The sequence below is a fragment of the Coregonus lavaretus genome (assembly GCF_964263955.1).
Source record: "Coregonus lavaretus genome assembly, chromosome: 29".
Classification (NCBI taxonomy): domain Eukaryota; kingdom Metazoa; phylum Chordata; class Actinopteri; order Salmoniformes; family Salmonidae; genus Coregonus; species Coregonus lavaretus.
Genome location: NC_140016.1, coordinates 21,415,761 through 21,433,513, shown reverse-complemented (window position 1 = coordinate 21,433,513; position 17,753 = coordinate 21,415,761). Strand labels below are relative to the sequence as shown.

Below are 17,753 nucleotides of genomic sequence, written 5' to 3'. Positions count from 1 at the left end.
AGAGGGAGAGAGACAGATGAGAGAGAGAGAGAAACAAGAGGAGGCGGGGAAAAGGAGGGGGTGGGCAGGGATGGATGAAATGAAACCGAGTTAGGGAGCAACAACACTACTGGCTTGACCTGGCAAAGATGGATCCAATTAAAATCACACTTGGTCACCCTTATCACCACCGCCACCCCCTTGCCATGCTGACGCAGCGCCACACTGGTCGGCCTAGCGTGGTGTCTATACCATAGCAGTAGAGTGGGGAGTGGGCACTTGTGGGGGCCACACGGCCCATGCAGGTTACATAAAATGTCTTGCATGGCGGTTGGCGATGACACATCTCGCCCAAAGAACCGGTGTGACAATGCGGCCCACCCTCCGACACACTGGTGGGAATCTTGCCCTGTATATGAAAACAGAGATCGGCACAGCGGATAGGCTGAGTGTGACAGTGATTCAACGGATTCCAAGGTGAAAACGACATATTCACAGGAATTGGAACGTTACATTAGCCGCTGAAAAAAGGGTGGCTGATTCTTGTTGCTAGGCAGAGAAGCAAAATAAAGATGGAGGACACTAAACGGCAGACTGGGAAGATAGGGTGCTATCATGCAGTACCAGTGATTAGCAGGGGGAGGGGGAGGGGCAGGGGTGTGGTAGGGTTGAGTGGTTATGGAATATTGCCATTGCTTTGTCAGGGAAATTAATATAGAGCTGGATCTGTAAGAGTATTCTGCACCGATGAATGGGTATTAGGGAAAATACATCTAATTTCAGGGTTTTCAGCTCTGGCCTTCCTATGTACACATTATCACTGCGCTTACATAACAGATCAAATGGAGAAATAGATTTCCCCATGCAAACAGATACATTTTCTAGGGGAGTTATGTGCACAATGAAATTACTGTTTTCCCCAAAATGTTTTCTGAGAGCAGATTTACCATCTTGGGAGGAAGAGAAAAAATCATAGTCATTATATAATGGAGGTTACATAACCTTCACAAGGATAATAGCTGGGGTTTGGATAGGATAATGTTTATGGAGGAAAGAAATACCAAATAACCTCACTAACCTGCAACACGTCTCAGACCCTAATCCGAGAACTATCCAACCAGACAAAGTCCTTAGACAAACGTTCAATTTTTATTGATATTTGATTGCGTGGCCAACAAAAGTAAATTGAACTCAAAATCCTGTTGTTGATTTTTGGTCGAAATCTTGGATAAATTGTAAATTACTATGCATGTTGATGATTTTCGGCAAATTCAATCATGTTCATACATATGTTGAAATAATGCTGAAAAAATATTGAATTCATTAAAAAAATTGCCTGGTGGGATGTCTCTTCAATCAGACAACCTCAATAACATGAATAAATACTAAAATACTGTGTTTCGTCATGACTAATGTCCAGTAATATTGTTTTATCGTTATTTCACCATACCATATCAATTTTATCATGTTGCATCAATGTTGCTTTTTGATTAAATTGATTGAATAAAGTAATCAACATACACAGTTTAATTTCACCCAGGTCTTAAAGGTCCAATGCAGCCGTTTTTGTCTCAGTATCAAATCATTTCTGGGTAACAATTAAGTACCTTACTGTGATTGTTTTCAATTAAAATGGTAAAAAAGGAACAAAAATAGCTTCTCAGCAAAGAGCAATTTCTCAAGCAAGAATGTTGCTAGGACTGTCTGGGAGTGGTCTGAGTGGGGAGGGAAAAAAAATAAAAAAAATAAAAAAAAAATAAAAAAAAAAAAAAAAAAATACTGAAAACTAGCTGTTATTGGCAGAGAGGTTTGCAACTCTCTTTCTTATTTAAGTGATAATGCCCGAGAAGCCTGTGTTTGGAGGATATATTGGCACGGTGTTGTTAGGCCCGAGACAAAGTCGAGGGCTGGCAAACTATGCCAATATATCCTCCAAACATCGGCTTCGAGGGCATTATCACTTTTATACAACGGGTTACCAACCTATTAAAATAATGATTGACATATTTTGATGAATTTATTCATACTATGTCATCCTTCCACAAGATATAGTCCCGACACAAATTTAAGGTTACTACCCAAGACGGCTGGTCGTTCGTTCTATCGGTTCCAGAGACGCGACCCAATCGTTAAGTATTTTTGTTCTGTATCTATTGACGCGACCCAGTTGTTCGTTCTAAATGTTCTTTGCCATACTGGCTGCCAACTATCTTATCCCTTGCTTGCTAGTTGGCCAACTACGGCTAACTTACAGTCACATCAGTGCAGCCAGAATAACAGCAAAGTAGCTGAATTTACGTTTGTTTAAGCTGTTTTCTAGTGACATTTATTTGGATACATCCATAAAAATGATACCTGCTGATTCATGATTTCGACTGGCTGAGAAAAGCTGCCTGCCTGTCTGTGTCGTCCCGACTCCCGACACGTTCATTACTATTGGATAACTGGAGATCGAATGTCAATATTGAAACAATGTTGCAAATGTTGGAGAGACAGACAGCAAGGTTTATACAAATCTCCGCTGTTGAAAACCTATTGCTAGTCTAAAAGTAATGGGAGATAATGTCTAGATGCTTTTTACAGTGGAGATCATGTTTATAAATTGCTTGGCTGGGCTGATGAGACAGTGGGATTGCGCAGTGAGATGGAACAGGCATTTCAACGTCATAGATTTAGCCTGTGGTAACTTGTGGAATAGACAGTGGTTGGAATGAGGTTTTACCCAATTAGCATCCAGGATTAGACCCACCCGTTGTATAATGGTCTATTAACTAATTTACCACCTGGTGATGTCACCAGACAGGCCAAAACTCCATCCCACCAAAACAGGCTGAAATTTCAGGCGATCTTTTCAAACAGCTCTTACACTAAAAAGGCATTATCATAATTTTCACAATTTCACAGGATTATGCCAACGTCATAGTGTGGAAATATATATAGAATACAGGAAAATCGCGTTTTTCACTGCACTGGGCCTTTTAACAACATGGTTTCAAGGTTTGGTTGACATCAAATTAAATTCACGTTAGTTGACAACTCAATCAAACATCAATCAAACTGGACGTTGATCTGACGTCTTTGCCCGGTGGCTGCTGACTCATGAAGCAAGCATGACACACACCAGCTGTTGATAAAGTTCATCTAAATGAAGGGAACCAGACCTAATAATCTTGTGAGGTTCTGGAAGGAATAGGCGTGTCTCTCCCTTCTTTCTAATGCTCATATTCTTTTCTGATTGCACCTCATCTCACATTGGTTGCGTGACTTCTACTCTTCTCTCCAATCTGAGGTTCAGACAATTTTATCATCCCTCGTTTAATATTACAGTACTTTTACGAGAGGTTTCTGAAAGAGGGCAACACAAAACATCAAAAGGTTATTGCTAATTATAGGATCCCCAATCAAATGTCTGCTCCCTCGAAAAGCAAATTAGTAAGGGGATCCTTGTGGTGTGACTGGCGGATGACTTCTCAGACAGATGGCTTGGGTCGCCGACCCGCTCGTTATTTATCTCCCTGGGCCGACATAGAGGGCAAAAACCCAACCGTGGTCTAACTCAGTGGGGTTTGCAAAATACACCACCAAAACATCCTGTCTTCTCTAAAGAGGCGTCCTCATGAATATCATGTGCGACATACACTAATACGGCACACTTCAGTTTACATGAAAGCCTTAACACGCTTATCACCTTTTGCAGCATCCGGAAAAGTGCTACCTTGTGAGGAAATTGACCTATGTGTGCTGAGCTGCCATTGTTGGCGATGGGTGCTGCAGTCAAAGCAGGCAGGGAAAAAAAGGTTTAGGTGGTGGAGAACTCAAATACATGATAGGACCCACAGCTTTGTGCAGCCGTGTCTATTGATATCAAGATGCTGCAGGTGATGGGCCTCAATATAACTAAGAACAAGAACATAAAGCCAGACAGTCAGTCAATCTGAGCTGTAACCATGACATCGCAGTAGGCCATGACATCATCATTACAGGAGCATTCTGGGAGGAAGAAAATCAACAATTAACTTGTTTCAGTTTAACTTGTTCCACGATATTGGTTCTCTTTCATCAGTAGAACATTGCTTTAGAATCAATCGGTAAAGATATTTGGTGTGACAATAATGACAACACTTCTGACCTATCAAACTTTCAGAATGACACAATTATATTGTAGCCCAGCTTTGCACATCAAGAGGTAGAGTATAGTATGCATGGGGAACACAAAATGGTTTGGAAAACATTATTTTAGCATAGTTCTATTTTTCCAAAATCGTATAAGGCCCTGTCAGACACTGTCCCGACTTATCACACTCCAACATATCTATGTTGCCGACTAAACTAAATCACTGCTGTCCCCTTATAAATACCACAGAGTGTATTCTAAGAAACTGAACAGTGTGACGTAAAAGTATGGAATGGCAGACTCATAGTGTGGTACACCAAAATGGTCTCCTCAACCATAAACTGTCTGCACAAGTTTATTTTACTGCAGTAAAACACATCCATACACTCTTAGAAAAAAGGGTTCCAAAAGGGTTCTTTGGCCATCCCCATACGAGAACCCTTTTTGGAACCAAAAAAGGTTATTCAAAGGGTTCTCCGATGGGGACAGCCGAAGAACCCTTTTAGGTTCTTGATAGCACCTTTTTTTCAAAGGGCTTGAGAATAAAAGCCAGATCTATACATAGTATGATATGATCATGTTAAAGCAACAATGAGGTCATCAATGTGAGTGTGACCCTCATCGGGTGGTGTGGCTACTGTACACCGAACCCCTTTCTCCAGTCAGACAAGTGGACATGGACACTTATTGCGGGCATCATTTTCAGCCTGTCACAAATATGCGCCTAGTTAGCTGTGCTGAATTCTGTGGCCACTGCTTTTCCAGCGCCTCTCCCTTTTAACTAGACTGTAATGATTTGTGCCTGAGGCTCCATCTTTGACAGTGGGAATTGGATGTGTAAACTATGAATGAGTTATATTATAGTAATAACTATCCAGGGACGAAATCGGTCGTTTTAACAGTAATAGACTATGGATCTGTCTATGTTACTGTAATATATGTAGTATCTGTCAGTGTAACTGTCATATATGTACTAGGATGCCTGTGTTACTGTAATATCTGCACCAGGATCTGTCTGTGTTACTGTCATATCTTTAGTAGGATGTCTGTGTTACTGTAATATATGTACCAGGATCTGTCTGTTTTACTGTCATATCTGTATGATCTGTCTGTTACTGTAATATCTGTACTAGGATATGTCTGTGTTACTGTAATACCTGTACTAGGATATGTCTGTGTTACTGTAATACCTGTACTAGGATATGTCTGTGTTACTGTAATACCTGTACTAGGATATGTCTGTGTTACTGTAATACCTGTACTAGGATATGTCTGTGTTACTGTAATATCTGTACTAGAATGTGTCTGTGTTACTGTAATATATCTGTCTGTGTTACTGTCATATCTGTACTAGGACCTGTCTGTGTTACTGTCATATCTATACTAGAATCTGTCTGTGTTACTGTAATATCTGTACTAGGATCTGTCTATTTTACTGTAATATCTGTACTAGGATCTGTCTGTGTTACTGTAATATCTGTACTAGGATCTGTCTGTGTTACTGCAACATTATCAGATGAATTAATGGCTTATTAATACCGGAATAACATAGGTACACAGACATGTAAAACTGTCTGTTTTACTGTAATGTCTGTAGTATGATCTGTCTATTTTACTGTAATATCTCTGTCTGTGTTACTGTAATATCTGTACAATGATCTGTCTGTGTTACTGTAATATCTGTACTAGGATCTGTCTGTTTTACTGTAATATCTGTACTAGGATCTGTCTGTGTTACTGTAATATCTGTACTAGGATCTGTCTGTGTTACTGCAAAATTATCAGATGAATTAATGGCTTATTAATACCGGAATAACATAGGTACACAGACATGTAAACCGCTTACACAAAAATAGAACAAATTGGTATATAGTAACAACACAATCATGTGAAACTATTAATGAACAATCTTTATAAGGGATATCTAGGGCTGGCTCGCTCTATAACATCAAATAATTCATTGTTCACAAACGGATTTCACACTGATGCAAGTACACTGTGATATGAGTCGGATCAAACATCTGAATGGTTTTCTCCAAGACTGGAATTCAGACAATACCTCATAGCAGGGCTCCCGAATGGCACAGCGGTCTAAAGCACTGCATCTCAGTGCTAGAGGCGTCACTACAGACCCTGGTTCGATTCCTGGCTGTATCACAATCCGGCCTTGATTGGGAGTCCTATAGGGCGGTGCACAATTGGCCCAGCATCGTCCGGGGTAGGCCGTCATTGTAAATAAGAATTTGTTCTTAACTGACATGCCTAGTTAAATAAAGGAAAAATATATATAAATTGCAAACACCCACAGAGGAACAACGGTGTAGGTCTGTGCACTCCGCTTACAATTGGATATCAACTGCTTACAGTGATGAAAACCATGGGGTAGAAACATATAGTACAATAAACATTGTTTCATTAGTAAAAGGTAATTGTTATACAACATGTATTGAATTTCACTTTAGTTCCAAAGGTCCTGTATATAAACAGGGCTTTCGGGCAGGGCCATTACTTTTGCTGTACAAATCACTAAACATATTTACTTTCAAAACATCAGCAAACTGGTCTAATAATCTCACGTTTCACCGTTTGACAAAGATAGCCAATAGCATCAAAGAATAAAATGTAAGGAAGATATTTTCCAGACTCAACCTGACAGCATGAGAAACACCAACACGGTAAAGACCTCAAACTACGTTGACGTCAATTAGAAAATATAAGGAAGTATTAGTAAAATGTAGTTAATCACAAAGAAAGCAACCTTCACCTAGGCCTACAACCTTGAAAATGCGTACTTTGGATGGTGTGCTCTTGCATGCACAGAGGTGGAGACTGTGACGCGCATTTGAGAAAAACTATATTGTGAGAAATGGAATTGAGAAATGGGCCAGACAATCGCACAGCTATGACTGTGGCAAATACGCACGCCCTAATGTAGACCAGGTGTCTCTGTGATTTCTAGGATATCCACTTTTTTAGGATGGGTTTCTGTATAGCACTTTGTGACATCTGCTGATGTAAAAAGGGCTTTATAAATAAAATTTGATTGATTGATTGAACTGCGCACACTGCAATCAATAATGGCTTTCCCCTGCGCAATCACTGTGTGTCATCATGGGCCAAGACAGCAACAAACTTGTCATCAATACCACTGTTTGTTTGTCCTAAATAGTACAGAAACGGACATTTGCTAAAACATTCAATGATGGGCCTGTAGCCTATTGACCTCGATTTCCGCTTGATTTCGATAAGTTGCTCCTTATCAAATGAAACCCGTCAACTGTCAAGGGCGCAAGGATTTGGTTTGAATCTTGATTCATGTCTTAATACGTGTGCACTCCTAATAACATTTTACAAATGAAATTGAGAGTATATGGGCACGTGTATAACACGTTGGCCAGCTCGCGGTCGGCTATTTTAGGTGAACCAAGATGCTCAGAATTCAGTGCAGGCCTATACAGAATTCAATGTATTGCATGAAATGCTAATTCAATTCCAAGAAACCTATGTATGAAATGCTAATTCAATTCCAAGAAATCTGAAACAGTGCACGGTTATCTAGTAACACTGAAATAAACAAAGCGCATTGAGTCTGTGAGGAGTCACTGTGGCACTATAGCACATTTTCTTTGAAAATGCATTGGGCTTAATTACAGGGCCTGATCAAAGAGAATATACTTTAATTAAATATTGAATGCATAATACATATTACAGTATGTACAGTAGAATTGTAATTAAACATTTACATTATTATCGAGAATACCGTCGATTGTGACTGATGCCGAAAAAAACTATTTTACACAAAAATGCATAAAATATCCATATACAAAGAAAGAATGTCAGTGTATGCTGAGGAGGGAGGGGGCAGGCCGAAAGGCGGAGAGGCGGATCATGCTTCAGAAACTATATTCTACACTCCACTCTTCTTGGAAAAGAGCAAAGCTGCTGAAAGCTTTATAGGCCTTCCCTTCATCTGATGTTAATCATGATATTTAACAAATGAGTGTTATAATGAGTATAATGATATGATACTCAATATGTCTTTGAATTATAGTATGATACAAATCATAGGATGTCATGATTGGTTCACTTGTTATTTGGCCTCAAAATTAAACTTGACGAGAAATAATAGGTTTTAAATAATATTTTATTTCCAAGTTCTGCCTTACATTAAACACGACATGAGTAATGCACGTTTCTATGCTTTCCCACAATACGATACAGTTACATTCCACGAAGACCCAGTCCTTTACATATGCTGGTATATCCTTCCAAGTTAGAATACAAGTATAGTTCCTTTTATATCACGTTTTCCACTTTCAGATATTCATATAGGCCTATATATAACCACACATAGATATTCCCGTTGAATCCATTTCGTTTCCTTGTCCTATAGCAAGCATCTATGATGATGATCATTCAAATAATAGGCAGATGTACTGTAGACAGCATTTGTATTCATGATGTTCTATTCTAATACTCCAACAGAAGGGGGATGAATGTTCAATGTAGCCTACACGTGTGTTACAATAGGCCTGTTTCTTACAATTGACACAACTCAAGGCCCACCAGACATAGGCCTATAGAGTTTGTGCGTCACAGAACAGTTAAAGCTTACCATCACGCACTTTGCAAAGCTGTATATATAGTTTAGCAAGTTTTCAAAACTACGACACATAATAACTTCGACGTGGCACATTTTTATAGCCTACAACATCAACAAAAACACACGCAATAATAGGCCTAGGCCTATATAATCCAAGAATAACAGATGTCATAACACAAATAGACCCAAGTTGTGTAGGCCAACGTCACTCTGGCGACTTAACTGAGTCAAATGGATGATATGTTGTTATTACACTGCTTTGGTGAGAAAGCGTCCACGCCACTGTGGCACGTATACCACCCATTGACAATACTTTTCTGAAAGGGTGAGGCAGTGGAAAATGTCCTGGAGCTCTGGGCGAAACTGTGGCCTGCCTGGCTGCATGGGTATTGGGTGGGCTCAGGTCTGTAACCGCTCCTCTGTATCAACAATGGATCCAAGAGGCCCTGCGACCTATGTGAGGAGTAGTCCAAACTATTGTCGAATGTGTGATGGAAACGTGACCTCAGAGTCGACTCGTTTTGAAGCTCAGGGGATAAGGACTCTTGGGAGGTGGGCGGCTGAGGGTGCGTCACGGTGGTGGACACGGCCGTTTCGGCTTGATCCGTTACGTCAGGTGACCTGGCCTCTGCAAGGTGTTCCCCGTCCCCCTCGCGCCCATCGCTGCTTTTCGCGCTGTAGACCTTGCAGTGGAGCTTCATGTGCTTCCGGAGGGAACTTGGGTGGGTGTAACACTTCTCACACCCTCTGACCTTGCACATGTAGGGTTTATCACTGGAGTGCACGTGAGAATGCTTCTTTCTGTCGCTGCTGTTAGCAAACCTCCGATTGCAGCCCTCGAACTCACATTTAAAAGGTTTTTCACCTAAACGTGCAAAGAGAGAAATGACCGCGTGTTACGATATGGTTGGTGCCTGATGTGTACTAAACCTCTAGGTTAGGCTTGTGAACTCATCTAAACTTACATTTATATTGTTATACATTTGCACATAAAGAAGTGACGATCGAAATGATGATAATTGGGAGTTTATGACCAAGTGGTGTGTAGGCCTATAGGCCTAATTCCAAAACATTCTTAAAATATTAGAAAGTCATGTCGATTTGAGTTGTGGGTTCATTATCCCTGGGTAATGTGCAATTACAATTCATGTGAATGCCTACATTAAACTTGCTCATGTTTTAAGACAGTTGTGTTGTCTTTACACTAACCTTAGGCTTAATATTAACCTTAATATAACCCCTAAACCGTAACTTCGATTGTAGGCCTAAACCCTGAATAAAGGGTAGAATTGCACAAAGCGTAATGAACATTTAATGAAAACTGTAGCTTAATATAGGCCTACAAGGAAAATGCCCCAAAAACTACTCTAAACTGACACTTCTGTCGAAAAGTGTATCGAAGATATGACGAAGATAATCATGAAGATAATCAACATGGCAAGAAGTGGAACAGATCATTCCCATAGAAGTTTACCATACCCACGAAACTCCCTTCATATCGTCAACGATTTACCCCAAGGCTGCAGTAAATAGGCCCATCATCTACCAAGGAATATGTCAAACCGTCGATCTCTCCAAGTCTGACCCTTGTTATTAATGTGTTTTCTCGTCTCAATAAGTCCCAACAAACCATAATTTATTTCTAAAATAATATTTTTCCCCAGACAAACATTTATTAGAAATGTGATTTATTAATATTTCCATACATGCATCTGTATTTACTGTTTAATTCGATTAAAACGATACTATTCATTCAATCCAAAATCAATGTTGTCACGTAGGCCTACATTTTAACATCACAGCAAAGTTTGCTATAACGTGGCATTGGCATGTATAACATTTAAGGGTTCTTACCATAAAAGTTTGTCACTGAAGGTTTTTCTCTGTGTGTTGATTTAGATAACTCTGGCTACCAACGACATCATTATTAATTATTTTTTGTCCACACAACATTTCTCTTTAAGGAAGCATTCGACTCTTTTATTTTTTTTAAAGGACAACATAAACTGTGTTCAGTTATCTACGACCTATATTTTCACTGCACTTTAACATTTAAATCCTGTTAATCTCTGTGAAATTTAGCAGAGATCAGACTACAAAGGCATTGTGTTGTCTATAACATAACCTACATAACAACATAACCTGTGTCGTCATAACCTACTTGGCTGCTGTGTTCTACTACTACAGTACGTCTGGCGTTGTTCCTGCGCATGCGCAGAGAGGAGTCCCCCTACTGGGGCTGCAACTGAGCGAAGCTTAAAAGCTACGTCACAACTCTCCGGTGTCCCGGCATTTATTTATTTATTTATTTAAGCGCAAGAGTGGGCAAAGCACCCAAACAAATGGGCCTGAAATCTACTTGTTTACAGCAGTAGTACTACAGGTCTTCTGTCCTACTATTTGCAGTTGCCCATGCTTCTCTCCTGTGCAACTACCACCACACCAATAATGACAGGCTATAAAGTCATAACCATATTATAGAAACTACACAGACAACAACAGCACCACGAACAACATAAACAATGACAACCGACGACAATATGACGATATTAATAAAAAAATATTTATATTTATAATAATAATAATAATAACAATTATTATTATTATAATATAATTTCTTTAAATAATAATAGACTATGCACATTTTAATTGTAAAAAATCTGGCATGGCAGACAGTGACTGTCATTGAAAACAATCAAAAGTTTGTTCAAACAATTGCTTTTGCTAATATTTTTGTGCACTATAAAATGTTATTATAGTGTCATTATACATAGAGATAAGACTGAGTTGTGTTACACAATCTAACTTGTGTATATAATAATATAATTTAGTAAAATATAACATTAAACATTTAAAATGTGGTTTAAATTAGGTTATCAATATTTTCTCCGAGTAAATTTAGCCCCCCAAAATTTACAAGATTTTGGCAAATTTGATAATTGATTAGATCTTTCTCTGCCAACTTTTATGTTAGCTAATTTCTATTACTATTATTATTATTATCATTATTATTATTTACACTAATAGTTACATACCTGTGTGTGTCCTCTTGTGAATCTTGAGGTTCTCTGATCTTGCAAAAACTTTTTCACAGCCGTGGAAAGGGCAGGGAAATGGCTTTTCCCCTGTGTGGACTCTGACGTGGTTCACCAACTTGTATTTGGCTTTGAAAGGCTTTCTGTCCCTCGGACAATTCTCCCAGTAACACATGTATTCAGAGTGCTCTGGTCCTCCGACATGTTCCACTGTCACATGGGTGACAAGTTCATACATAGTCCCGAAAGTTCTGGCGCATGGCTGCTTCCCCGACCCCTCTTGGCTGTCACTCCACTTACACACCAGTTCGTGCTTCAGATTCTGTCTGGAGCACCTGAGGAAAGCGTCACCCCCTCCACGCTGAATTGCCATGTTCAGCGGTTTGTAGAGACCCAGGAACTGAGAAACAAGTTGTTGGCTATTTCCCCTGGGGCCGTTGATGCTCTGGCCATAAGGGTGCGTCCGGGTGAGGAGGTCCCCAGGTAGACCCAACATCACTTGACCGGAGAGATCTCGGGTTGCGTCGGAGGAACCATGGGCCTGCTCGTGATATGCGGTGAAAAAAGCATGGCTTCTGCTATCTCTATAGCTAGGCAGGTCACGATACCTTCCAATCCCGCCATGTTGGTTACTTCTTGATGCCAGTTGATCAGTGACGGGTGGCATTCCGGCTCCAGAAAGATTGGCTCCAATGATAATACCCCTAGGGCTGTGCTCTAACCGGTGGCTGGAGTATCCAGAGTCTGCAAAATGGGGAACCGAATGGTCAACATATGCACTGGACCTCGTCTCGGGGTAGTCTCGCAAATTGTGCGAGGGGCAGAGTTTTAAGGAACTGCCAGTGGGGTGCCCCATGTGCTCCCCTGCCAAAGGTGGCAGCACCACGCTGGGTTCAGTATTGCTCTCCCCGGGGTTGACGCAAGAAAGAGGGCAGCCACTAAACCTCGACAGGCTTGTCATGTTTTGCTGTGAGTTTGTCTGAGAGTTTGCAAAATCAACCAATTCTGTGCTCAAGATTTACCTAGAAATCTTGTTTCCATTTTCATTGCTGTTTATCATCTGCATGTGAAATTGTTGGCCGTGAACTTCCCAGTAGCAGGAACCAGACTCAAGTTCGTTAAAGTTAGTGTGAGTCCCATGCCGTTCACTTTGCCCTCTTGATTTGTGGCAATAACAGTGGTAGTAAAAATGCTCCGAAACAGGCCATGGTGCAATATAAAAGCACAGCAGGCAAACCTGCTTTTAAAAAAGGGCCTTTGGGATTGGTTGGAATGTGGTATGATTGACAGGCGCTGGGTTTGTTTTAAAAGGGACACGCAGGCGTTCACTGCACGACTCCGTTTTCAAATATCTCAGAGAAAATGCTTTGAAATGTGCCGCGGTATACACTGCCAAATGTTGGTGGCTCTTTGACTCTAGGCGCCACAATACAAGCGCCTATTCGTAAATTTCTATTTACTGGACATTTTTGTGTGGAAGTCTACAAAAGTAAGATATTGAAATGCAATGTTAAAGTATCAAACGTCAGAGCTTTTAATTTCATTTAAATGTTTATTTTACTGGTAGGAATAGGTTCCAAAATGACATTCTAGGTTAAGATTCCGGTTTTTTTCTTCAGTTCTGACGGGGGGGCCAAACAAAAACAAAGGAGAGTAGCCCTATACCCTAAAAAGACCTAAAACAATCACAATATCAAAACATTTGGCGTACTAAAAACAACAACAATATTTTGCTAAACAAAAAATTAAGTCACTTTAAAACACAATATGTGAATTGCTGATAAAAATAAGTTGACATGACAGAAGATAAAGTTTTGTTGCAAGTCAATGGAGCACAATATGTCCGGATAGCCAGACTAACATATGAAACCATCAATCTGCATGCACTCCGTTGCATGATCTTGCTGAATGGTGGGGGTACAAGGTTCTGGCCTCAAGGCAAAAGGGCAATAACCCCATCAAAACAAGCAGACAATTTGCATATGGGTTTCTACTAACTAATTTGGAAAAAAACGTATAATTATTTTATTGATATTCGAACAGGCCTACACCTTGATTTTCCAATGGCTTTCCATAAACGTGTTCCATAAACCGTTCATTTTTTTCCGTGTTCTTACCAGACTACTTTTCATTTCGCTGACAACTCTAAACCGATTGGATTTTCTCTCACGTCATGCTACATCACCTGATTTAACGAGCATGTTTAGCAAAGTCAACCTTCTTCATTTCCAGACACACAACTGTAACTGCAGTCATTCATATAGGCTACCGTAGCGCCTTTAATGGGATCCACTCTGTCCTGTTTTATGCATGTAGGCTACGATCATGAGGAGAAACTGTGATGTATAATTTGTATAGGTGTTCAACCAGCAGAATCTTTCACTTGTAGAAAATGAACAGTGAAAATATAACTATTGTGAAAAGTAAACTGTATCTCCAAGGGCTGCAGTGAAAAGCGGAACTCGGGCCATGCAACTACTCGTCTGTCTGGCAAACACATTTCAAACAGTAACTTTTCATGCCAAATGATTAGAGTTGTATTTAGCGGGTTTTAGTTGTAAATTATGCAGGCCAAAAAAAAACAATGTTCCCAAATTAATAGTCCATGCGTCTTCGTTTGGTTATAGAAGGCATACATTTTAATTTAAGCCACTTGTGGGGGTGCACATCGAATGTAGATTTAATTAGTCAACTATTATTTATCAAGACTGTGTTGTCCTCTAACTTTCAAATCCAGTTTCAACATTGTTGTTCTGATGTCACAAGGGACTAGGCCCAGACAAAACGAGCGAGATGTCTTAACATAGACAAACAGCATTGGCCAAACTTTGTAATTATTGTAATGGTTGCTCGGCCTTTAACCTGGCGCCTTTCCGAAAAAAATGGCTGAAGTCCATTGGCAATATACATTGGCCTATACTCACAACATCACGTTTCAGTCACTAGCATAGTATAGCCTATAAAATAGCCTAAAACGGGGTTTCAAGGTTTTAGGGGATATCCTCCTTTCGAAATAAATTGTAAAACAAAAAGTAGATCAATAAAGTTGGTGAAAACTCACTTTTATGATCAATTATGCACATTGCCATTTGCCTCCGCATGCACCTTTCATTGAGGCCCACTATCTTTCAGAACTGTTGTCTATTTACGTTTACATTTTAGTCATTTATCAGACACTCTTGTCCAGAGCGACTTACAGGAGCAATTGTGGTTAAGTGCCTTGCTTAAAGGCACATTGACAGAATGTTCACCTATGCAGCTCAGAGATTCGAACCAGCGACCTTTCTGTTACTGGCACAAAGCTCTTAACCCCCTAGGCTACCTGCCGCCCCTTTTATTGATCTATTGACCAATGATATTGCATATGGCATGATTTCCTTATAGTCCTAATAACAGCTACATGCAACATATCCATAAACAACCCAACATCTTTAGGTTGTGTCCTCTAACATTTTATGTGAAATTGATTGAAACACTGTAATTTTTTTTCTTGAGATCCAGTCAAAATGACTCATTTTATCTAGCAGCTGTCAACTACATTAGCGAAATTTGTTGAGTTGACTTTTTTAAAAGTTGAGTTGACTTCAACTCACTCAAAATGTCAAAACGTATTAAATAATGTTAAGTTACCAAAAAACGATGTGCTTACTCAACTTAGAAATGCACAACCATGAAGTCAAAACAACTGAAGCAACATAACAGTTGTGTTGACTAAAAATGTCAAGTTAAGATGACTTCAACTTATTCTCGAGGGGCGGAGCTCATTAGAAAGGTACCCACCATGCTTTGCAACCATACATTTTTGTATTTACATTTTTGTCATTTACCAGACACTTTTACTCAGAGCAACTTCAGTTAGTGCATTCAACGAAGGTAGATAAACAACCACATGTAAAAAGTAACAAGTACAACATTTCTGTAACTGTTACTGAGAATGTCATTGTAGTTAAAGTGGTCTGTTTGTTGGTTGACATTTACTGAGTGCACTGCCAGTTTTGAAACTGGTGAAAAAGCTCACACATGAGCAAGAGACAGATGGGAGCATAATGTTCCCTACTGAAATCTCAATGATATCATTGCTAGGGTTAGGGTTGTTTAGTCAATGTATATATAGTCTACTTAACTGGATAGCAAGTTAGATTAATAGAAAATATGAAGTCATTTCAAAATGTAGGCTAGTTATCGCTAATAAAACCTAAATTAATTCAACTATAAATAGTAAGTTATACTGACAAACTGTAAAGTTGACATTACTTTATTTTATTAGTCAAAGTAAATTTGGTATTAGTTAGGATAACTCTAAATTTAAAGTTGATATAACTAAAGTTAGTTTTGATTGCTAACTCAAGACTTAGGCCTACAGTTTACAGCTAAATTGTGACTACCAACACACTAGACAAGGGTCAGGGCTATCACTAATAGTATTGATTGCATTCAATACATGATACATGTAAGACGATCACAATAAAATGTCACACTTCACATAAAAAATACACAGCCATAGAATAGCAGAAACTGATATCAACAGTGGCTTATGAGGCCTGAGTTGTAACCTATAGCCACAGCAGAATCAACATGTACTCGGCTACAAAGAACACACAAATGCTGTAAATGGTTGTTAACATAGAAGTTTATATTATGAAGTCAATTTTATGACAGTAGTTGAATATCAGGGCAATAACCTAATGCACAGGCATGGGTTTTACCTATACTTAGCTCTATTTAGCTTTCGCAATGTGTCTGCGATGATCGAATGCTGTTTAAAATGGCACCCATCGCCATGTTAGAAAGGGCCCTCTGTAAATTGCACGGCTGTGCACATTGTTCATGACCTGTTATTACTTAGTCCTATACGATAATCAACAGGAATCATACCCAAATAAGTGAAAAACTACTCTGCTCAGGCCTTTTATTACACTGTAATAGAGAAAAATGCACAGGACTCATGGGCAGCTTCATGTATTTCATAGATGCACCCATAAAACCAGCCGAAGTGGAAAATAAACTAATGGAAAAGACAATTAGTGATATCAGTTCATAGGTCATCATTTTGGTGATTTAGACCATGTTGACTCTCTGTATAAAATGATAGTTTATCCGTGTATGTGTAACCGTGCGTGTGTGTAACTGTGTGTGTGTATCTGTGTGTGTATCTGTGTGTGTGTATCTGTGTGTGTATCTGTGTGTGTGTATCTGTGTGTGTATCCGTGTGTGTGTATCTGTGTGTGTATCCGTGTGTGTGTATCTGTGTGTGTATCTGTGTGTGTATCTGTGTGTGTATCTGTGTGTGTGTATCTGTGTGTGTATCCGTGTGTGTGTATCTGTGTGTGTATCTGTGTGTGTATCTGTGTGTGTGTATCTGTGTGTATATCTGTGTGTGTGTATCTGTGTGTGTATCTGTGTGTGTGTATCTGTGTGTGTATCTGTGTGTGTGTATCTGTGTGTGTATCCGTGTGTGTCCATGTGTGTCTAAAACTATTCACTGGCACTGCCCTCTTGTCATGACTTTATGAAATGTAGATGAATTAAGAGGTTTAGGGTGAGGCCATTTGCAGACAGATGTTCCAATAAATCGCAGCGAGGGGTCAATTAGCCATGTTGATAAGCCATATCACAGACATGATTAAAAAGCCAAGGGTCAATGGTGCATGTCTTGAACTCGTAGTAGAGTCACTTGTTCCAACCCACCGAAATGACCACAAACACCAAAGTGTGCACTGTCATGTACTATCATGTTGGAAATGTGTATTTCCTACATTAAAGGCCTTTAATGTAGGAAAGACACATTTCCAACATGATAGTAAAAAGTGTGATTTATCTGTGTTTTATATATATTTCCATACTATGAGGTTGGAATAATACTGTGAAATTGTGAAAATGATGATAAGGCCCTTTTAGTGTAAAAGCTGTTTAAAAGTCCACCAAAATGTATACCTATTTTGGTGGGATATAGTTTTGGCCTGCCTGCAGGGTAAATTAGTTAATAGACCAATAAGAAAGAGAGTTGCAAACCTCTCTGCCA

At 39.5% G+C, this 17,753-nt stretch overlaps 1 protein-coding gene across 1 annotated transcript; it reads right to left on the bottom strand.

The window, feature by feature from the left end:
• Nucleotides 1-8,923: 8,923 nt before the first annotated feature.
• On the bottom strand, nt 8,924-12,692 carry LOC311104685 (zinc finger protein ZIC 5-like; the record flags this gene model as incomplete). Its single annotated transcript, XM_084146563.1, has 2 exons — nt 8,924-9,561; nt 11,732-12,692. The coding sequence occupies 2 exons, from the start codon at nt 12,690-12,692 to the stop codon at nt 8,924-8,926; spliced, it is 1,599 nt and encodes a 532-aa protein (XP_084002689.1).
• Between the last annotated feature and the right edge of the window lie 5,061 nt (nt 12,693-17,753).